Source organism: Solanum dulcamara, chromosome 3, assembly GCF_947179165.1.
Source record: "Solanum dulcamara chromosome 3, daSolDulc1.2, whole genome shotgun sequence".
Lineage (NCBI taxonomy): Eukaryota > Viridiplantae > Streptophyta > Magnoliopsida > Solanales > Solanaceae > Solanum > Solanum dulcamara.
This window is the reverse complement of record NC_077239.1, coordinates 79,710,086-79,734,776: the sequence shown is the minus strand read 5'-3', so window position 1 is coordinate 79,734,776 and position 24,691 is coordinate 79,710,086. Positions and strand designations below refer to the sequence as shown.

General features: G+C 34.4%; 2 protein-coding genes across 3 annotated transcripts; one reads left to right on the top strand and one right to left on the bottom strand.

Moving 5' to 3' along the window:
• Window positions 1-3,855: 3,855 nt before the first annotated feature.
• On the top strand, window positions 3,856-5,500 carry LOC129881890 (uncharacterized). 2 transcript variants are annotated; one of them, XM_055956004.1, is made up of 2 exons: window positions 3,856-4,012; window positions 4,536-5,500. In XM_055956004.1, the coding sequence occupies exon 2, from the start codon at window positions 4,583-4,585 to the stop codon at window positions 5,195-5,197; it is 615 nt and encodes a 204-aa protein (XP_055811979.1). In that variant the 5' UTR covers window positions 3,856-4,012; window positions 4,536-4,582; the 3' UTR covers window positions 5,198-5,500. The 2 variants fall into 2 exon arrangements, with proteins under 2 accessions (XP_055811979.1, XP_055811980.1); XM_055956005.1 differs by having other exon boundaries at window positions 4,137-5,500.
• A 1,686-nt stretch (window positions 5,501-7,186) lies between these two features.
• On the bottom strand, window positions 7,187-12,660 carry LOC129883223 (probable leucine-rich repeat receptor-like protein kinase At2g33170). Its single transcript, XM_055957837.1, has 3 exons — window positions 11,974-12,660; window positions 8,402-11,386; window positions 7,187-7,804 (listed from the first exon to the last, which is right to left on the bottom strand). Exons 2-3 carry the CDS (start codon window positions 11,346-11,348, stop codon window positions 7,425-7,427), a joined length of 3,327 nt encoding a protein of 1,108 aa, XP_055813812.1. The 5' UTR covers window positions 11,349-11,386; window positions 11,974-12,660; the 3' UTR covers window positions 7,187-7,424.
• Window positions 12,661-24,691: the final 12,031 nt, after the last annotated feature.

Sequence of the window (24,691 nt, the reverse complement as noted above, 5' to 3'; positions counted from 1 at the left end):
AATAATAAATTTTTTAACTTCACGAGTTAGTGATAAAGTTTGCGTACATTCTACTAGGAGTGGGCTTGGTACGGTATTGAAAAATTCATCAAAAATTTTAGTTTACGGTTTTTAAAAATATTATATAATTATCATACCAAATTAATTCGAAATGGTTCAATATTTTAAAGTTCAATTTCGATATTTTGCGGTACGGTAAATCGGTTGCCATGATTTGGTCAACTTCAATGTTAAACATATACTCATAAATTAAAAAATTTATCTTATATATACAGTGTAATTTTTTAACGAAAGGGGGTTCGGATACCACGTGGGTCCGTCCCTGCCTACACATGTAAAAGTATTCAAAATAAAGTACAAACACTTCTCTTTGTTAATCGATTACCAGAAATAACATTTAAATCAAGATAGAGTAATCAAAATTTCAACATCTAAATAATTAGTTACTATTTTATATATTTGCCAGTATTATATAGTTTTATATGTAACTATATACTTCGATATGGTATTCGATATTTCGATTTAAAATTTTTAAAATAAATATCAAATACCATATCGAATATCAAACTTTTTAAAAATGCATACCAAATACCATAATATCAAAATCCGATATTAAATTTTTTGGTTTCAATATCTACCATATCATGTCTATCCCTATACTCTACTTTTTTTCATACCTCATGGGATCTCAATGTATGTTATTATTGTTGTATATTATATTTTTTGGTAACATTGTTGTTGTATATTAATGGGCTATGTAAAGGATATATATCTAGGTCCATAAATGATCTGGACATTGACCCAATCCAACCCAGGCCCATTAATAAGCATATTTGACATAGCCCTTTGCTTTCTCCCTTAGTTGAGGAAAAAGTGACTACCGTTGAAACTTCATTACAATATCATATTGTTTCATCGGAGAAATTTGAAACTCCATGATAAATATTTTTCCTGCCTCGAGTCTAGACTCTGAGTGGGATCGATACTTGATGTCTTTATTTGCTCAAGTGGAACCAACTAGCATGACGTAGACGTAGAAACATATGCGGAAAATGATAAGATGAGTTCAAAAGCAAGGTCAAGTCTGAAATTTCATAATTTCCTTGAACGGTTTAGAATTTTCTATCTATGAAGCCTCTAACATTGAATAAATTGTTTACCAACACAAGTCACATACACTAAATCAACCAAACGGACCAACTATGATCCAAAAACAAATGGAGTTCATCAATAGCTGAAACGTAGTTCGATCGTCTTGAGTACCTCAGACTATTTTTTGGGAGATGAAATATTATTATTTATGAATTTTATCTTATTTTCATGCTACAAGCAAGGGCGGAGACAAGGGGAAGAAACGGGGTTAGGATTCAAATTTTCTTTGGTGAAAAATTGTATTGTATTTTCAATAATTAAAATTCTTTTTATGAAAATATAATAAATATTGAATCACTTTAATCACTTCTTTATATATTTACTTCTTCATATTTTAAACTTCGTAATGAAAATCTTGAATCCAACAATAACTACACCCCACAATATATGTTCCTGGCCATATCTTGAATCAAATTTTGTAAGTGTAACAAAGGCCAAAGGGGTAGACTTTGAAGGATACTTAAAGATCGACAATTCAAATTATGAAATAAGCTTGATTTAAAACTTAAACATGATAAATTAATATAGTTTAAAATAAAAATTTGATATGAATAACAAGAGTAAACAAATATCAATGCATGCCTACCCACGTGAACTCTTAGTTTCGAAGAAATCTCTATTTAAGATGTTGATAAAATCACATGTTTTGGGTTAAAAGGAAACAAAGAAAAAAAGGTAGGTTATGTGTTCAGTGACAAAGTGGAACATTAATCTAAAAGCATTTTGTATATAATTTAGATAAATATCATCAAAAGTGAAGGTGAAGGTAGGAGTAATATAAGGGGGGTGATAGGGATTAGGGGGTGGGAAATGAGTCGTGTTAAAGGGTGGGGACGACACAATCAACACTAAATGATACCTGTCAAATCTGTTTTTCATTAGAAAGTCATTTTCTTGATCAACTTATTTTTTAGAAAAAATATTTTTCAATAATTTGACAAATCGAACATGATCAAATTGGAAAATATTTTTAGACCGAACACTCCCTTAATGTCTTCTCTTCCGGGCAAAAAATAAAGGGGAAGATAAAAGAAGCTTTGATTCATCACTAAGCAAAGAATAAAAAAGAGGGTGGAGGAGGGGGGGGGGGGGTATATATCTTTTTTAGCATGTGTGTTAAAGTGGAAATTTTATCTAATACACTAAAATACCGTCATATAATTCGTGTTGATTAGCTTCTAATTAATTATGTTCTTGATCCCAAGTGCAGGGGCGTATCTAGGAATTAAGGAGCGTTCACTTGAATTCTTTCGACAAAAAATTACACGTACATATATATATATACATATATATATAAGAAATTTTTCTACTTTTAGTGAATATATATAGATTTTGAATTCTCCGAATACAAGATTGGAAATTGTCTCAATAATTAAGAAGGTTCAATATTCAAGATTCTAAATTTAAATTTTAGACATTTACAAATTTCCTAATAAATAAAAATTTTAAATCTGCTACTATCAAGTGGCCTTTGAAATTAAGCCGTTAATCAGCACGTTTCCCCCTTTAGACAAAAGCAAGAATCTCCCTACCCATTTACTTTTATATAGGTATGCGCATGTATCAACCAATGAGAAAACTTAGGAGATTTAAATTTGAGTTACTTCATGGAAAAGTTATTGATGTAACTATGCTATAAACTTTGCATTTGAGTATTTTGTTGATGATGTGTAGTGACTAGTGATGGTAGAAGTGATACACTGCTTTTATTTAGGCAACAAGACAAATAATGGTAAAGTTGTTTTATGGGTGAATTAGTGCATAGCATGTGGTGTAAAAAAAAAATGAAAAGTTAAAAATAGGGCATGAGAGAAGAGAAGAAACTAGGAAGTACCAATCAAACGGTTAATAAAATGAGTGAAAATCGACAAAAATGTTAAGTGATTTTTTTCGTCTGTCTAAACTTTATAAACAGAAATAGAAAATGGATTAGAATATAAGTTATAAATTCATCTAAATCAAAAAATCAAATGAATTATTATATAATATCCGACCTCAATCTTATAAAGTTCAGATTCTAAATGTACCTCTAACTCGAAAATTATTGTGATCCAAACACAAATAGAAGAAGTTAGCTAGGAAGTATAGAGAAAAGAGTTGTAAAGAACAGTTTTAACACTATAAAAAAATAAAGTGTAACGTGGTGAGAAAGTTGAAGGTTACGTACTTTACTACAAATATTAAAGTAAATAGAATATATTATTATGTTTTTGTGGAAGGCATGGTCGAAAGGAGTTTCAGATAGTTAATGATAAAAAAAAAAAACTTAAACTATTAATTTTACGGGTTTCATATCTTAATTATCCATTATTCTATTTATCTACTTAAAACTATTACCTTTTCGTGAGTTTAATAATTTAACTATCACCTCCTTTCTATAGTAACGCACACATCAATGTTGAGCTGGCTTACACGCGCATGTTGTCAACGACTACGAACAAATATTTGGTTAATTCAGTAATGATGTGTATTTTAATACAAAGGAAGTGATAGTTTAGATAGGTAAAAAAAACTATGGATAGTCGAAGTATGATACTCATACAAATGCAATAATTTAGGTGTATTTTTTTATCATTAATTCTTTTTTTAAAAAAAAGTGTAAGGTGGGGAGAAAGCTGATGGATGTGCACTTTCCTAGAAATATCAAAGTTAGCTTTATATATTGAAGTTGGAAGAGATCATATACAGTGTCCTAGAAATACTTTTGGATGTGTGACACAAGGAGAAAGGAAAAGCAAGTTGTGAAGAAAAGCAAGAAGATTTTGGCTGTTTAAACCAAATCTAAGTGAGGTCACTTCTAATTTTGGCAAGTATAAAAGAAGTTTGGTATTGGTTAATCTTGCTGAACAATTTCTTTAAGGTAAGATTTGTGAAGAACCCTTCTTATTCTATGTTTTTCTTTTGATGTTTTGTAGTAATATGGAGTACATTTTATACTTGTGAATTATTTTAAATTCTTTGTGTTGTCTATTTCTTCATCACAGGTTTGTATGAGGATATGATAAATTGTCGCTAAATAGTTTGGAGCTAACAAGATTATTAGATAGGATTCGATAGACGAATTTTTTTTGTTTGTCACTAATTCTTGTTTTTCTTTTTGTTAAGCTCCAAGAATTGATGTCCCTTTCTTGGCCACTCCCTAGCTAGTAGTTGCAAAAAGGAGCTTTTGTAAAGGTTGTATCATAGTAGAAAGTTTTCAAGTTTTTGATGAAATGGCCTCTTACTCCACAAAATATGATAAAATGGACAAGGATCATGCTAACGTGGAATGTTTTGTGCACCGACATATATAACATCCTTTTACTCCACAAAGGAGGACCTAAAATTTCATACACTTCTTTATATCTTGACTTAAACTTGTTTCATATTTGATAATTTTTCAGATCATTTCTGGTGTTTGATTCCAAATTGAAAGACAAAAAGAGTAGTCATGAAGAACAACTCAGCAATCAAATTCCTAAAACATGTCATGTCAGTACTATCCACAATGGCCAAATCAAAATCAACAGCCATCAAAAGCAAAACTGAGGCAATAAAAGCTAAGTTAATGGTCTTATCATTGCTAAAATCCAAGAAGCTCTCTCTATCTGGCCTAGGAACTAAGGCCATTTCTCACAAGATCCATTCACTATTAGGCCATAAAGAAGAACAAGATCAAGATCATGACGAAGAAAACAATAAGGCCATTGTACTCTACAACAACGCCCCTGAAGCCGTTGAAGAATTTTTACACTATCAGTATAATAATGGAACCAATGAGGAGATACTACTACTAAGCAATGGAGAAGATCGCGATTATGATGACAAGTATCCGGATTTGACACATTCGTTGTTCGATGAAGAGGACGAGTACTTAGGTGATCCAAATGCATCAGCTATAGACATGGTGAGGAATTTCAAAGAGGAAGAAGGAGAGAACTTTGTGCTTGAAGACGAGATCGATAACGTTGCAGACTTGTTCATCAAGAAGTTTCACAAAAGGATGAGATTACAAAAGCTTGAATCTTTCAAGAGGTATCAAGAAATGCTTCAGAGAAGCACTTAATTATAAGGAGATTATTGATTATTATTGATTGCTAATTGAAGTTTATCTGTTATACTTCTGCAATTTTATTATTATTGTTGCAGTAGTACTAAAATAGATCTAGTTTTACTTCAACTATGGAGTGTTTTCTTTCACTTTTGTTGAGTAAATTTTTATGTCCTTTGTTCCCATTGAAACTTTGTACTAATAAGTTGGGATCTTTTAAAGGCAATAGGCTTGTATGAATCAAGATTTTGTACAAGTACTTTCTAACTATGTAAATTTTATCTCGATTATGGGATCGATATTAGTAATCACGTTGAAATTTTGGTTATTTGACTTTCGTACTCTAAATCCCGTTATTCTTTTGCAAAAGGAGGAAGTAATAGATTTCATTAGTAGAATTATCATTTCAAGAACCAACTTTATTCTACACTATATAATCATTATTTCCTTACAGAGTAACAGATTATTTTCTAAAACTTCTGTTTATATTATTGTCTATTTATGTTGGGATTTTATGTTGTTGTTTTTTTATACATATTTAGTCTTTTATTTAGTTTTTTCAAAAGCTTGGAGAGGTACTTTTTTATGTGTAAGATCAAAGAAATCTAACTGCATTTACAAGAAAATGGTGATTAATACAAAAAAAATAAACTATGTTGCTCGGACACTTTAAAATTTTTATCTGGTGTGTATCGGATTTTCAAAAATCTATACAATTTTGACGAATCCGATACGAGTGCAACAACTTTTTTGGAAGGTCCGAGAAACAGAGAATTTGCAAGCAACTCAAAACAAATTGTAAATATCAGATACATGTAGGAAACCTCAAGCCTTAGGGGTTAATTGGGAGTGTACACATCTAGAAAGGCAACAATTAAGGCTACAACCTAAACTTTTTTTCCACAACGGTGTTATTCAGGGCTAGCTCCCACTAGCACAAGTATCGAGTAACACTATCCACCAATGCTTGAGTAGATAGGAAGAGATCACCTAACAGTTTTCTGTCTATACTCGATTTCATCAGTAATCTCCCATGACTTTCATCCACTTCATTGAGAGTCTTTTTGTCTCATCCGTGGGTGCTTGAATTAGTGTAACGCCATGACAGAGTGCGGGCCGACGAGGGCAAGTCATTGAAAATGACTGGCAGGCTTTTAGGCTGGCAAGCTTTTGAAGAAGGGGTGCACATGATTGGTAAGGGAGAGAAAAGTGAAGAGCTTTATAAGGCATAACGCTAGTCCACACGGTACACACGATTTGGGGCTTGATGTGGTATAGCCCGAAAGACAAATCCGTGTGGACCTAGCCCCGAAGCAGACAATTAAATATGAACTACAGGGCAGTGCTCAAAGATGCTTTAAGATTTAAGGGTTAACTGTCTCTTCCAACAACATGACAATTCTTTGTGACTCAGAATTAGGCTTTGTAGGTTCAATGACTCCTCCAGCTGAAGCAAATTAACTAGAAATAACTCGAGCATCACTAAAGTACAACCAGATATATCTGGTTCGAGCCCTGGAAATGGAGAACTTCTTGGTAGGGAGCTATACTCCCTTAGTAGGCCTTCCGGCACGAGTCTCGATTAGTCGGGACCAATGGACTTCGAATACCAGATGGTTAAACCAAAAAAGTTGAGAAATAGAGAGAAAAGATATTAAGTACTTATCAGTGAACATATGCACATGCACAGTACTTTACTACAACTACTACACCTCAATCCCAAATATATATTCAGCAGAAAAAACGAGTAAGGGTTATATTTTCCGTGAAGCAGCATCATCCCGAAACTACAACAACAACAACAACAGTCCCAGTGTAATCCCACAAGTTTGGGGAAGGTGGAGTGTATGCAGACCCTACCCCTAGAGAAGTTATTTTCAAAAGACCCTTGGTTGAACAAACAGCGGAAAAGAGGCAAATAGCAGCAAACAGAAACAACGACAAGATAATAAGATACAGAAAATAGAATGTATTATATTAGATGCATCTAGGTAGCCCTCAATATAAAGTTGGTCCAAAGAGAAAAGCATAAAGCATATTATTTTCCATAACCTTCAGATGGAGAACTATTGAAATAGCATCAATCACCTCCTAACTAGTTCTAGAAAGTGATTGATGAAATTTTCACTATGAGAAATATACATGGGAATATCTATAATTTAACCATAAGGAAAAAAAATACAAGGAGAATTAGTACTAAAAAAATTGTCAAAGTTAACTGAGATATGCTTCTTACATGCATCTAGAAGGAATTATCTTTCAAAGGGAGATCATAAACTGGAGATGAGAGAAAGTTCCCTTCTTGCTCATCAGACTCAATCAGCATCAGAACAACCTCGCGCATTGAAGGACGATCAAACGGGGACATGCTAGTGCACATTAGAGCAATTTTAAGAACTGTAAGCATATGACTAACAGTAATTTCATCTTCCAAATCCAATCGGCTATCGAGTATCCCTGATGTCAATGAATGGTCCCTAACATAATGCTTCACCCATGTGACAAGATCACCGCCTTGTTCTAGGGGCTGTACAGGTGCTCTTCCAGTTAGCAACTCCAAAAGGACTACCCCATAACTATAGATATCACATTTTTCCGTAACTTTCATTGTGTAAGCATATTCTGCAACAGAGAAGGTAGAAAACATCAATTGAAAAGGAAAGAATGGTTTTATAACACAAGATGAAAATTACAAGAGGATATTAAAAGCTACATAGAGAAAAAATAAAAAGCATTTTTTCTGTCATTTCATTGAAGAAATTGACTTGTTCCGTATACAATTTTAACTATCAAACTTCAACAAGATATCCATTTCTTATCACAAAGAGAAGAACGAGACTTTCAAAGCTAACAACACACTGTCAAATATCTAAACTGCACATATGTGGGAACAAGAATGATCCACATGTATCAGGAAGAGGATACATAAAGCAGTTTGTATGGCTTCTCTTGGCATCGAACACATAAAATGAGAAGTATACACAGATAAAAGTTAAAAGCATTTCATTATTGTCTTCAGATAATCGAAGAAATAGACGTTGTATACAAAACTATCTAAACTACTTATGAGTCAACTGATATTTTGCATGAAGATTTAAACTGCTGCAAATAGGAAATATATAGAGCTTATAAGGATCAAGTGGCAGTACATTCTAGACATTTTTCTATAGATAACTAGGAAACATCAGATGTTGGCGGGGAGAAAATAGAAATACATACCAGGGGCTATGTAGCCATAAGAGCCAGCAACAGCAGACATCGACTTAGATTGAGGCATATCAACAACTTTCGCCAAACCGAAATCACCAACATGAGCTTCAAACTTCTCATCAATCAGAATATTATTGGACTTTATATCACGGTGGATGATCCGTGGCTTGCAGTCATGATGTAAGTAAGAAAGTCCTTGAGCAGCCCCAACAGCCACCATAAAGCGAGTCGGCCAGTCCAATCCACAAGATGCACTGTGAAGCAACTCACCCAAGCTACCTCTGGCCATATACTCATAGAGAAGTAAATTAGAACCCTGATGATAGCAAAAGCCATATAGCTTTACGATGTTACGATGCCTAATCTTTCCTAGAGTTAAGATCTCTGCACGGAAGCTATTGTCAATATTATTACCCTCTCTGTTAGAAGCAAGCTTCTTGACTGCAATCGTTTGTCCAGACTGCATGACTGCCTTGTAAACTGTTCCGACGGCTCCTTTTCCAAGAACATAACAATCATGAAAATTGTTTGTAGCCTCAACCAAGTCCTGGAAAGTGAACCCCTCTTTGGGACGGAAATAAATGTCTGGATCTGAAGATGCTATGTCTTTGTCCTGGGTTGCAACCATCTCAACTGGATGCCGCTTCATATAGTACAAAATTACCACAATCAAAACAAGAGAAACTCCACCAATTGCACCGGCAACTGCAGTAATAATCTTTCTTCGAGGAGAATCTGCACCCTCGACTCTAGGAGGATTATTGGCATCATAAGCTGGAGGTTCATTACAACCACCTAGAGGCCCACCACAAAGACCTTTGTTTCCAATGAAGCTGCTGACATCCATGTTCCGAAAGAGTGGTATATCCGGCAGTGGTCCAGTCAGGTCATTGTATGAGAAGTCAATGCCCAAGAGACTTGTCAGGTTTCCAAATGTGCTTGGTACTTCACCACTCAGATGATTGTAGTTGAGATAGAGGTACTCTAATAGGATAAGATTACCAAGGTTAGGTGGTATACTACCAGAGAGATTGTTGTTGCTAAGATCCATTGCAATTTGTAAGCCACTAAGATTACCCAACTCTGATGGTATTTCCCCTGACAATAGATTACCGCCCATCTGCAGCTCAGTCAAATGAGAGAGGCTCCCCAATGCTGCAGGTATCTTTCCAGATAACTTATTCTCTGAAAGCAAAAGACGTTCTAGCTGCGACAAGCTACCAATGTCATCAGGTATAACATCAGTAAATTTGTTCTTGCTGAGATCCAGTCGCTGTAGTGCCTTGCAGTTCCGAATTTCTGGAGGTATCGGTCCAGTGAGCAAATTTGCTGAGACGTTGAATGTCACAAGCCTGGTAAGATTTCCTATCTCTCTTGGCAACTGGTTGAAACTATTGCCTGAGAAATCAAGCCTCTGCAACTTCTGGCAATATCCAATGTCAGGAGGTATTGGACCAGTGAACTTGTTCTGCCCCAGTTCAACAGCAGACAGGTTTATCAATTTGCACAACTCAGAAGGAAATGTCCCCGTTAGCCTGTTATCATTCAAACGAAGTTGCACCAATGAATCACACTTAAGAACACCAGATGGAATATATCCATGCAATTTATTTGAGGCAAGATTCAGCAAAATCAAATTGGAATTCCGACAAACGAATGGAGGAATTCTTCCTGTGAGGTGGTTGTTATTCAAATCAAGCACCCAAAGTCGACTATAACTTCCAAGACCTTGAGGAATAGTACCAGTTAAAGAATTCTCAAAAAGCTGTAACTGAACCAATTCCTTTTGATACTGAAAACCAAATGGAATAGGGCCTGTTAGGGAATTAATTGACAGATCAAGATTAATCAAGTACTTTAAAGTAGTAAGTTCGTCCGGTATAACACCTTTGAGCTGATTCTGGAAAAGAAACAACAATTTCAGCCTCTTTATTTGGCCAAACTCAACTGGAATTTCTCCTGTCAGAAAGTTTTCTGAGAAATCAATTTCTCTTGCCATAGAAAGATTCCCAATCTCCCTTGGAATGCTACCATTTAATCCATTCCGGTATAGGTATAACTTCGTCAAAGTTTTGAGTTTGCCTATTTCAGCAGGAATTTCTCCAACAAGGTTGTTCTGATATAAAGCAAGCAATTGAATTTGTGTAAAATTTCCAAGTTCCTTTGGAATATAGCCAGAGAACTGATTTCCCCAAAGTACAAGTTCTTTCAACTTACTAAGCATGCCAAGTTCTTTCGGTATGTTTCCTTCCAGGCAATTCTGTGTTAGACCAAGAGACTCCAAGCTGTCACAACCACCTATCTCTGTGGGTAAACTTCCAGAAAGTGCATTCTGCCCCACTCGAAATATTGTCAAATTTTTCAAACTTCCAATAGATCGAGGCACTGGACCGGTAAGATTATTTGTGTATGCAATGAAATTAACTAGAGACGAGAGTTTCCCAAACTCCTCAGCAATAGGACCAGAGATCATGTTGCTGCTCATGTCCACATCCTTCAAATTAGACAGGTTATACAGTTCAGCTGGAATCGGACCATAAAAAGTATTATCATGGAGCTGGAGAGACTGCAATTTCGAGCAATTTCCAATCTCTTTGGGAATGTTCCCAGTGAATCGATTGTTAGACAGGTCAAAATAAGCTAAATATTCAAGACCACCAATGCTAGAACTCAAAGTGCCTGAAAGATTCATAGAGCTCAGATAAAGAGATTGCACAACTCGATTATAATCAGAAGTGCAATTCACACCTACCCAACCACAAGGAGTTTCATCATTTGGATTCCAATTCCCCAAATGGTTAAACGAATCCTGGATACTCTTCTTCAATTCAAGAAGGTTCATTCCTTCCTGATTCAATCCTTCTGCAGGAGAAACCAGCAATAGTACAGCAGCCACCAAAGCACTTATCCAAATTAGAAGAACCAAACCACTTCTTGATTCAAAAACTCCAGACATCGTAACAAACTTCCAACAAGACAAAGTCTCAGTTTGACCTGTTAATCCAAGCATGTGTCAATACTTAGAAAATACAACAAAAAACAACAACATACACAGTATAGTCCCACAAAGTGGGGTCTGAGGAGGGTAGAGTGTATGCAACCTTACCCTACCTCAAAGGTAGGGAGGTTGTTTCCGATAGACGAAAAAATAGTCCAGAAAAAGAAGTAACGGAAGTACAAGAATTAAAAAATAAATAACAAAACAACAGATAGTAGCAAAATAGAAACTACAACAAAACAATACGGTAATCGAGGTACAAGGAATCAACAGATAGTAACAAAAATGAAACTACATGAGCAATACAATGACTACTATTACGAATGGACTACAAGACAACGCATTGCTACTTATTAATCTACTACCCTAATCCGAGTCCTCCACACCCTCGGGGTCAATCATCAAGAAGAGTCAATACTAACTAGATAAACTAGACAAACCAAAAAAAAAAGTTCTATGCATACCAATCAATCAACAAACATCAAAGAATCCAATCAGCTCAGAAATGCCCAGAAACTCAACTAAATAATGATGAATTCAGGAACAAATAAGAAACTCATTAAAGATCTAAGCTTTAGCATACCTCTAGGCTATTGAGTCCATCACCTTGTCAAAAAGAGCTGAAGTCCACCAAAACACCCAGAATAAGCAAAGACAACCAAAGAACTCTCAAGTAATTCCTTTAGATGATGACAGAGCAAAGACCGTGGAATTCATCAAAGATTATACTATATCTAAAACCAAGAACCTCCAACCTTTTTCCAATAATGGTGGGAATCTTCCTATATACATGCAAGATTTTGAAAAGGGGTTGGAAAAAAGTGAAAAAGATTCAACCTTTATTGAAGAACAAGCCAAAAAATAAAAAAAGGAAATGGAAGAATTCAAATACACTGAATCAAGATAGCCCTTTATTTTATTCAAGAAAAAAAAATAACACAAAAGCCAATTGTGTTGGGGTATAGAGATTTCTCTTCCAAATGGCAATGATAGTGAAGGATCTTTAGGTAAATGGAAAGGATGGATATGAGTTCTTCATTGAAGCTTTAATGGCCGACAAAGCATGCTTTCACTAAGCTTTAATTTCTTCGTCTTTCATGGAATATATGATGAGGGGAAGGACTTTGAAGTTTTGTTCAACACCAATAGCTTGACGTATTTTCTCTATTATATAATCTTGATTCTTTTTCACTCTATCTCAAAAGTTCTAATCCCTTTTGGCTTCTCTATATCATAATAATAAAGTTAGCCTTTTTGAGTGCTTGAAAAAGTATAAAACTGGTGAACTTTTTAGGCATTACAGTTAATAAATGCAAATAATTTATTTATTGTGGAATTCTGGGATTGGGACAAGTTTTGGGTTTTTTTTTAATTGGTATGCAAATAAATTATTTTTTGGGGTTGGTTGGCACTGAAAATTGTGTAGTGAAAATGAAGTCAGATGTGATTCTTGAAATGGTATCATTTTTGGATTTTCTTGTGTTCTACATTTTATACCTTTGTTTTGGACTCACTATGCTAGTAACCCCCTCCCTTCTTAGATGAAATGAAACTTCTGATTAAGGGTGAAGTAACGTTTATCACTCCATCACATTTTATGATGGTATTTTGTTAGTTAGTCACTTGACTCATAATTAGAGCAAATGAAAATCAAGTTTTGAAATTTTACATAAGCAAGAAGCATGTAAATGATATTCAAATAGAATTGTCGGCATCATTGCAAGGACTTGATGAATATTCCAACAACGTACTAAATTCCTATCGTGATCAAATTGGATAGTACCGAAACTACAGAACTAGTATAAATAGCTCTGAAAATTACAACAACGATATTCTTGATTGTAGGTTGTTAAGGGACCCGTTGTGGACAGTCAGAGATAAACATAGATTATGCAACGTTTTTGTTTTTACCTGTTTAGTTTCTTTCTTATTTACGTATTCAAATGAACGACAGATATAACAGAAATTACTTTTAATAAAAATATCTTGGCAAATATTTTCATAATTTTGCTAAGAATTGATAATTAGAGTACTATCCTAAAATACTACCTATGGACTATGTAAAATGTATTTATCTAGTTATTAATAATATAATATTATAATATTATAGAAGTAAAAACACACAAAACTAAACATTTTAATCTATTTTTCTTTCCTTTTTGGTCCTCACACCAATTTCAAGTGGGGCCTTTTTTGCAACCAAATATATAAGGGGTAGGACACACCAAACTCAAAAAGATGTGGACCAATGGAACCTTGAGAATAGAAGTTGATGGCCAATTAAGCACTTACTTTATGCCTAAATCAATGATTCACACAAACCTATATGGTGATAGTCTTTGGCATTAATTATTTGATCCTTCAAAAGATTGGTAGGATTCCATTTTTAGTGGTCAATCAAATGCATTAAACTATTTAGTATAATTCTATTAGGGGTCATTTGGTTTAAGGAAATAGGGGTTATTTCCAAATAAAATTTGATATTTTTTTCATTTCATTTTACTTGACTTTATATTAAAAATAAATATTTTATTAATAAATATATATGTAATTAAAAAAAATTGTGTCAGGTAAACAAAGACCAAATAATATGAAACAAAAAAAGATATTTAGTTATATAATATAAATTTTAATTAATCAAAATTTTAAAATGAATATCAAATAAAAAAATAAAAACTAATGAAACAAATAGCATGTGAAACTAAAAGAGAATAGAAATAATATTGGTGAGGAAGAAAATATAAAAACCAAAAGAATATTTTTGATGGAGGTGTCATATCATGAGTAGACTTTCATTTTTGTGAGTGCTTGCATCTCTCCCTATGTTGATTTCCTTTTTTTTTTTTTACTTATCTTGGGGTTTGGCTCTTTTTCCACTCAAAACTTCCAAACTCTAATAAATAAATTATACTTGACCTAGCCTTTTTGACCTTAATAATTGTGTATATTTGATGTACTTGTCCTCTTCCATCTGTTTAAAAACAATGGTAAAGTTTAATGAGGTGGAATGAATGAAATTATTAAAGGTATTATTATAATATATTTTGAAAATAGTCGTCTTATCTTTTAAGGTAGGAATTAAGTCTGCGTATATTCTATTCTTTTTAGACCTCACATGATGGGATTATACTGGATTTGTTGTTATTGTAATATAAATATATTGTAATGTGGATGTTTGTTTATCATGTTATATCATGTTAAAAGAAATTAATCGTTATATCATGTTAAGAGAATAATTTTCACCTAATTAGCATCATTATGAGTACCAGAGTTGAATTTGGCAAAAAAAGACGTGAAATCCAATACCTGTCCCACCTTTATAATGTGAAAATAATGAATACGCTTTTTCCTTTGATTTAAATTATTTGTTGTATTTTTCTTTTACACATTTTTGTAAAAAAGTATATTTAGGAGGAAATTTTAACTATTTTATTCTTATTTACGTTTTATGATATTATCTCTCTTCATTATATATATTTTTGAATAAGGAGCTTATAGTTTTCATGAATAATTACTATAGTATTAAAGATAAAATGAAAAAAAATGATTACTTTTGTCTTGAATTTTGAAATTATAAAATTTGAGATAACTATTTTTAAAAATCATGATAGATGATTTAAGATGGAGGGAGTATTAATATGTAACGGTCCATTCCACCAGTAATATTGTTCTCTCTAGGTCTAGACCTACACAACTTTAAAACGCATCACTAGGGTGTAAGCCTTGCTTACCTATATACCCAACATCTTTCATATGTTTTGTCGATGTGAGACTTCTTATCTAAAGGTGAGATGTCACATACACTTCCTCTTATAGACTCAACATCCTCACTGAGGTTTACCACATCGCATGTAATTTAAACTCAACACTGAGTTTTGCTCCGCCTTATCGGGATTTTTCTAAACACAATTGAAATCTGGCCCACATCGATAAGGCTAACACAAGAGTGACTCTGATATCATTTATGACGACTCAGCCCGCTAGTGATATTGTCCTCACTAGGCCTAAACTAGCACGACTATAAAACGCGTTACTACGATATAAAATTTGCTTACTTATATGCTCAATATCTCTCCTATATTTTTATCGATATGAGACTTCTTAATTATCTTAATTAAGTTGGGATGTCACATAAATTTTTTAAAGAACTTATCATCATTAGCCATGGCAAAAAATTGTAGCCTACCTAACCTATTTTTAACTCTTGAGAAATAAATAATTCAATTTCATATCTCAAAAATATTCAAAACTAATAGGAAGTTTGAAACCCCCTACTCCTTACCTCCAACCCCACCCCTCTTTTGAATCATGTTTAGTACGTTATTATGTTGTACGACATATAAACAAATGCCTAATATATTTAAAATTGGCGTATAATTATTCTTATTTATTATGATAAAATATAAAATAAGGCTAATACACCTAAAATAAAAGTGTAAGTATGGTAATTCTTAACGGGTTAGTGGTTTATCCGATAAAGAAATTGAATAATCCGCTCCACACCAATAAAACGTTAATTATGAAATTTTAATCTGTTCCCCAACCATTTATTCAATAACCCCATATCAATAAGCTAAGAAGTCAATTTTGCGATTGACTTATCAATTGTGGTTCGATTTTGAACCTCCTAATTAAAACCCCCTACTCCCTACCCTCCACCCCCACCCCATCCCTCTTTTGAATCTTGTTTCGTACGTTATTACGTTGGACATACATAAGCAAATGCCTAATATATTCAAAATTGGCGTATAATTACTCTTTTATCCTTGGAAATTTAATTATCCTATTAATTAAACAAGGGTAAGAATGTCAATAAGAGCAATTAGATTAAATTTCAATGCAGCGGGAATCGAGCTGGTGAAAGTTGACTGCGTGGTCAACGCTTAAGGTCAATATGAACCAAATTAATTATACAGTATTAATTAATTAATTAAGTACATTAATTATTATATTTGCATCATTAACGCGGAGAGAATCGAAATAATTATTGCTCTGATTTTTTCTTTTCAATTAAAATTAAATTTAACGGGGTTTTGTATACTCCTTTTGTTCATTTTTATTTATCCACTTTAAACTTTGTACGTCCCTATTAATATTACCATACTCATATTAATTAGTGTATAATGTAGATCTTGGAAAATAAGTAACTAATATTGAAAAAAATTAATTATCTTTTCTTGATATATTAAAAATAACAAATGAAAATGAAAATCTATTCAATAAAAAGTTTGACAATCTAACATTATATTTATAACAAATCACTCAATAAAAAGTTTGAGAAAGTTAGCAACCTACTCAACTTAGACCTTTTGACCTCTTAAGAAAAATATTCATCACTCCATATGAAGTAAAGTTTCTAATATTCTTTTTTATTAATAATTTGGATTATTTTATAGGATATTTTTTTTAATTAATACAAATTTCGATTAACTCTGCCCATTAAGATTTTATGTAAATGGAATTATTTAATCTTTGTTTAGCTCATGTATTGAAATTCAAACTCTAATCTCTTATATATGATCATTATTTCAATTTTATTGACCATTCGAAAATACTACTGAAAACGAGATCTCAATAATTCTTGACCCAAAATAAAGCATCATAAGAAATAATTATTTAACCAATCATCACAATTAAAAAGAAAAAATTACCTAAGTACACAAATTATTTTACCATATTCTGTAAAATTTCCTATCATTTGAAAAAAAATACAAAAATTCCTACTCTCTCCTATTCTCGAATACATCACTTTACGTGATGTATTAGGACGTATCCGGATTCCATCAAAATTAAGGAATTTTTGTAATTTGAAGGGGAAAAAATAGGGATAGGATGTAATAAGCTCTTAACACTATGAGATTTGTGTAATCCTTCCATAGAAAAATGCTTCACAATCCAAAAAAAGTTGATAATTATGTTAAAATATACTCCCTCCATCCCATATTAGATGGGCATATTACTAAAAATGTTTGTCCCATATTACTTGATCACTTACTAAATCAAGATTGAATTAATTAATTTTTTCCTATTTTACCCTACAATTAATATGGCCTTTTGAATTTAAACAATTCCAATACTAACTATTTTTATACTCTATGTATATTGCATTGATATAAAAAAAGGGTAAAATGATAAAGTTTTCCACCGTGTAAAATTGGAAGTGTCCATTTAATATGGAACGGAGGGAGTATTACAGTACTTTAATTTGATCTACATACTGTCAATTGTTGATCTTTTTTTTATTGGGCCTGTCCACTTTTCTTTCGAAACGGCCCAAATTGTCTAGACAAGACCCAAAAAGGCCCAGTACCAACACTTAACTTTAATTCTTATATATTAATTTATTTTTGGGAAAATTACGCGGTATGACAAACCTTACTACTATATTACGCATTTAGGGTATAGTTTAAAATAATTATGGCTCGCAACAAACATAATTATTTATTTACGTGGTATGGTAAATCTTGTTTGCCAGATATACAAATATATATGTATATCAGTTACCATTATATAATTTTTCTGACAAATATACATTTACAATTCGACAGATATACATATATACAATTCACCTCTCGCTCGTCTCTCTCCTCCCTCTCTCGATATCGCTCACCTCTTTCCTCCTCTCTCTCAATCTCGTCTGCCAGATATATAAAAACATATGTATACTTGTTACATATATATAACTTTTTGACAAAATATACATGTACAATTCGCCTCTCTCCTTCCTCTCTTGATCTCACTCGTCTCTCTCCTCCTCTCTCTCAAGCTCGCTTGCCAGATATACAAATACATATGTATATCAGTGTTTGTATATTTCGGTATACAAATAATTCGTGGGTATAACGTTTGTATAATTCGCTACAAATTTTGTATAATTCGCTGCAGCATTTGTATAATGCCAAATTTATGTTTGCCATTATATGTAATTAGGGAAACTATACTCATATGGAGTAATTATAGTTAAAAGGTTTGTAATATCTGAAAATTCTCCTTTATTTTTTGAAAAAAAACATGGGGGTCGGGAAGGAAAAAATGGAGAGGGGATTACAAGGCGAAGAATCAAATCTTCACCTATAATATGAAAGTTTAGGTAACCAATTAATTGGGCTATTAAGATTCTCATTATAATAATGTAGCACTAACCTGAAACTCATTTCGAACCATAGACAAAATCCAAAGTTGAGGAGTAAGGGCCGGTGTGTTTCAAATTTTTAATTTTTTTTCATATTTGATAGGTCAAAATATTTTAAAAAGTATTTTTGCTAGAAAATATTTTTAAAAAAAATTCAGAAAAATGACTTTTATAAAGTGGGGGAGGTAAAACAAGTTTCATGAGTAATATTCCAATATCTTGTCTCTTCTCCACCCCTAACACCCACTACCCATTGTCGTCCCTTGACCACCACCACCCCAACCCCACGACACCCACCCTCATATTTTTTTCTTTAATTACATGGGGGTCGGGAAGGAAAAAATGGAGAGGGGATTACAAGGCGAAGAATCAAATCTTCACCTATAATATGAAAGTTTAGGTAACCAATTAATTGGGCTATTAAGATTCTCATTATAATAATGTAGCACTAACCTGAAACTCATTTCGAACCATAGACAAAATCCAAAGTTGAGGAGTAAGGGCCGGTGTGTTTCAAATTTTTAATTTTTTTTCATATTTGATAGGTCAAAATATTTTAAAAAGTATTTTTGCTAGAAAATATTTTTAAAAAAAATTCAGAAAAATGACTTTTATAAAGTGGGGGAGGTAAAACAAGTTTCATGAGTAATATTCCAATATCTTGTCTCTTCTCCACCCCTAACACCCACTACCCATTGTCGTCCCTTGACCACCACCACCCCAACCCCACGACACCCACCCTCATATTTTTTTCTTTAATTACATATAAATATTCTCGAGACAACTTTTATTTTTTCTGCTTACTTACCTAACACTAAAAAATAATTAAGAAAATCATTTATTTTCAAAAAAAAGTTAATATAAAAAAAAATCTTTAACAAAAGTTATAGTCAAACAATTTTAGATATATAATCATAACAAATTTGAACCTTCCCCATTAAGTTCTTATTATTATAATTTAGGCAAATACGAGAAAAAAATAAAGTCACGTGCTTGCTTATAAAGGGGAAAAGAAAAAGTTTTTTGGCTTTGGAAGCAAAAGCTAAGGAAAGTAACTTTATGTAAATAATTAGAAAGTTTTATATAATATAGATTAATCGAAACAAGACATAAAACTTTTTCAACGAAAAGTGCAAAATCTTTGAAGATATTAATCGATAATTTACCTTTATATACCTTTTCTCTTTTCTTATATGTTATTACTATTTTTTATCCAGCGCATTATACCTAAAATCGTATTTTATCGTTTCATATTAAATTCAAATTCACAATTTTAATGATATAATAATTTTATTATCGAATATCTTAAAACTTAAACCTATTAAATTTAAATTCTCGACGCCTAAACAATCATTTATCTCTCATTTAAACATATCGATTAATTAATATCCATTGATTGAAATAGTAAGGGTAGTAATTGAAACAAGTGACTTTTTATTTTTCTATAATGTTTTCAAAAAAAAAGAAGAAAAGATTAAGGACATTTTAGTTTACCAAACGATTAATATTTGAAATTCGAAGATTTAGGGGTGTGCATTATTTGGATTAAACCAAAAAATCAAACCCAAATAAAATTGAATTTTAATTTGGATTATTTTTTTGGTTTGGTTTCGGATTTAGAAAAATAAAAATCGAAAAACAACAAAATCGAATTATATATAGGTTAAGAATTAAAGTTATAATTAACCACTTTCATCTCCTTTTTTTAGTTAGATAATTTTTATTAGGGTTAGTAATTTACCGTACTAGGATTAAGCCCAATTCACTGACTATTCTTATTTCCCTAAATTATAGGTATTATGTTATAATATTTTAAAACTAGAGTTAGTTTCATTGAAAGTTTTTTTATGATTTAGTTTAGATTTTATGTTTAGACATCTATTGGTATAATTTAAATTATTGTGTTTTAAAGTTTTACTCGTTACTTATATTAAAAAGTTTATTTAAGTGAACAGTGTTTCGACAGTGACCAGGTTTTACTAACTTGGAGTTGGTACCTCCAATAGTCCATTTCCGATATTTTAGCCTATAAATATTTATTGCACTGCCAAATTAAGTACCTGTCTCACTGTTTTTAAACAATTGCTAACTTGTGCTATACTATTGATCGTCCGTTTATCTGAGAGTAACCTTTCAGTAGCGTATTTCTGCTTTTCTGGCTTTAGTGTGCGATGGTAGAATAGGGTCATGTCCTCGGTTGGGATCAAGGGCCAGGGTTGGGAGGGATAAGGGGGCGGAGGGAGCTTCTAGATTGAGAGTAGGGTCTTGGAATATTGGGACCTTATCGGGAAAGTCCATAGAGTTAGTTAAGATTCTTAAGAAGAGGAAGATTAATATAGCTTGCGTCCAAGAGACTAAATGGGTAGGACCTAAAGCTAAGGAGGTGGATGGGTTCAAACTTTGGTTCTCGGGCAAGTCGAGGTTTAAGAATGGAGTAGGGATCTTAGTAGATAGCGAGCTTAGAGATCAAGTGGTAGAGGTTAAGAGGACAAATGATAGGATGATGACGATTAAGTTAGTCGTTGAAGGGATCACCCTGAACATTATTAGTGCCTATGCGCCGCAAGTGGGGTTGGACGAGGAGACAAAAAGGCGCTTTTGGGAGGACTTGGACGAAGTGGTGGTCAGTATACCGCCTACTGAGAAGCTATTCATAGGAGGAGATTTCAATGGGCACATTGGGTCTGTTTCGACGGGCTATGACGAGGTGCATGGAGGATTTGGCTTCGGGTGCAGGAATAGTGGAGGAGCCTCACTCTTGGATTTCGCAAAGGCTTTTGGTTTAAGGGTGGCCAACTCGAGTTTCCCAAAGAAGGAGGAACAATTGGTAACCTTTCGTAGCTCGAGGGCGGCGACGCAAATAGACTTCTGGCTACTTAGAAAAGAGGATAAAAGCCTCTGTAAGGACTGCAAGGTCATACCAAGTGAGTACCTTACGACCCAACATAAACTATTGGTCATGGACTTGGAGATAAGAAGGAAGAAGAAGAAGAGGGTCGTGGATGACCGACCGAGGATTAGGTGGGGTCGTTTGACTCCGTCTAGTGCCCTAGAGATGGGGGAGAAGCTGATGGCTATGGGGGCGTGGGATAGTAGGGGGGAGGCGAGCAGTATGTGGGATAGGACGGCCAGCTGCATTAGGGAAACAGCTAGAGAGGTGCTGGGGGTCTCACGAGGCCGCCATGGCGGACACCGAGGGGATTGGTGGTGGAATGGAGAAGTCCAGGAAAAGGTAGAAGCAAAGAAGCAGGCATATGTAAAGTTGGTATATAGCAAGGATGATGAAGAGAAGCGAACGAACAGGAAAAAGTATAAGTTAGCGAATAAGGAGGCGAAGATGGCAGTTTCGACGGCCAAAACGGCAGCCTTTGAACGCCTCTATGAAGAACTAGAGGAAAAAGGCGGAGATAAGAAGCTATTTAAGCTTGCCAAGGCGAGAGAGAGGAAGTCACGCGACTTGGATCAAGTGAAGTACATCAAGGACGAGGATGGTCAAGTACTGGTACAGGAATCCCGCATTAGACAGAGATGGCAGTCATACTTTCACGAACTCTTGAACGAAGGAGGGGACAGAGACTTTGTGTTGGGAGACTTGGAGCACTTGGATAGGCGTCGCGACTTTGGGTATTGTAGGAGAATAAAGGTTGAGGAGGTTATGGGAGCTGTTCGTAGGATAAGCAGGGGAAAAGCGACCGGACCTGACGAGATCCCTGGGGAATTTTGGAAGAATGCAGGTAGGGTAGGATTGGAGTGGCTGACTATGCTGTTTAATGTCATTTTCAGGACATCGAAGATGCCTGAAGAATGGAGGTGGAGTACAATCATTCCCGTGTACAAGAACAAGGGAGACATTCAAAGCTGCAACAACTATAGAGGTATCAAGCTGCTAAGTCACACTATGAAAGTGTGGGAAAGGGTGATAGAAATGAGAGTGAGGAGTAGTGTGTCTATTTCAGAGAACCAGTTTGGATTTATGCCGGGGCGCTCGACTACATAAGCCATTCATATCTTAAGGAGATTGGTAGAGCAGTATAGGGAGCGGAAAAGGGACTTACACATGATATTTATTGACCTAGAAAAGGCCTATGACAAAGTTCCAAGGGAGGTCCTATGGAGATGCTTGGAGGCGAAATGTTTACCTGTGGCATACATTAGAGCGATTAAAGACATGTATGATGGAGCTAAGACCAGGGTAAGGACGGTAGGGGGGGACTCGGAGCACTTTCCTGTTACGATGGGGTTGCACCAGGGATTGACTCTTAGCCCGTTTCTATTCGCCCTGGTGATGGATCAATTGACTAGACAAATACAAGGTGAGGTGCCTTGGTGTATGTTGTTCGCAGATGACATAGTCCTGATTGACGAGACTCACAACGGAGTTAACGACAAGCTGGAGGGCTGGAGACAGACGTTGGAGTCTAAAGGATTTAAATTGAGTAGGACCAAGACAGAATACTTGGAGTGCAGTTTCAGTGGCCTGCCGCGTGAGGCTGACGGGGAAGTGAGGCTTGGTACCCAGGCCATTCAAAAGAAAAGAAGCTTCAAATACCTTGGGTCTATTATACAGGAAGATGGGGATATCGACGACGATGTTTCACACCGCATCAGTGCAGGGTGGATGAAATGGAGGCTCGCCTCCGGAGTGCTGTGTGACAAGAAAGTGCCACCAAAACTCAAAGGCAAGTTCTACAAAGTGGTGGTTAGACCGACCCTATTGTACGGGGTGGAGTGTTGGCCAATCAAGAAACTTCATGTCCAGAAGATGAGAGTCGCGGAAATGCGAATGCTGCGGTGGATGTGTGGGCACACTAGGATGGATAGAATTAGGAATGAAGATATCCGAGACAAGGTAGGAGTGGCATCGGTGGAGGACAAGATGCGGGAAGCGAGACTGAGATGGTTTGGGCATGTCAAGAGGAGAGACACAGATGCTCCAGTGCGGAGGTGCGAGAGGTTGGCTATGGACGGTTTCAGGAGGGGCAAAGGGAGGCCGAAGAAATATTGGGAAGAGGTCATTAGACATGATATGGCACAGTTGCAGCTCTCCGAGGACATGACCTTAGATAGGAGGCTATGGAGGACTCAGACTAAGATAGTGGGCTAGGTGGCCGATCGGTTCTCCATAGTAGTCGTAGTCGCGCTCATTTGTCTTAACATAGGATTTTGCATGGGATTACTGCTTATATTAGTTGGCCCAGTCTACTTTGGGTATCCTATTTTATCTATAGTAGTTAATGCCCCTTTATCCCCGATCTTTCCTACCCTGACTTTATCGCTTTATCGCTCTCATTATTTATATCTTTATATTGTCTGTTATATGCCTGGCTTTACTGACCTATGTCTTGTTTTTCCTTGTTTTTCCTTGTTTCTCCTCCCTTGTTCTTCTCTCTTAAGCCGAGGGTCTTTCGGAAACAGCCGCCCTACCTTTTAAGGTGGGGGTTAGGTCTGCGTACACTCTACCCTCCCCAGACCCCACATGGTGGGATCACACTGGGTTCGTTGTTGTTGTTGTTGTTGTAATTTTTATTTTTTTAGCATGCAAATATAATTTTAATTATACTATTAATTATTGACATAACCGAATAACCAAACTGAAATGTGAAAAATCTAGCCAAACCATTTTTTTTGTTTAAATTGGATTACTCTTTTTCAAAATCAAAAAACCAAAATCAAATAGCACAAAATCAAACCAAAAAATCGAACGCACATCCCACAGAGAGTCACTGTTTATTTTAGCCTACTATGTAAAGTTCTTTCGGGTGTTTACGACATATTTGATCAGTCTCGTAATAAAGATAATTTTCATGCTAATTTCATTTGTCTTTACTCTCTTAAATTGAAAGCAATTATTTATCATGTGATACGATAGACGCTTCCGTACAAAAAATCAATTGAAGCTTCTACTCAACTATATAAATAAATAAAGTAAAAATAAAAACATCTAAAGGAAGAAATGCACTAAAAAATTTAAAATTATATTTAGCAAATTTTCCGTGCACAAATGATTGTTAATTATGATTATCTTTGTTTAATTAGACAAATAACTATCATTTTGTTCCATGTGCTATGCATGTTAGGGTTAACCGACCAAAATAATTAAACAAAAATATCTTCTCAATCATGTGCTTCTGATCTTTTTAATTTTTTTTTTCTTGGATGTGTTTGTGAT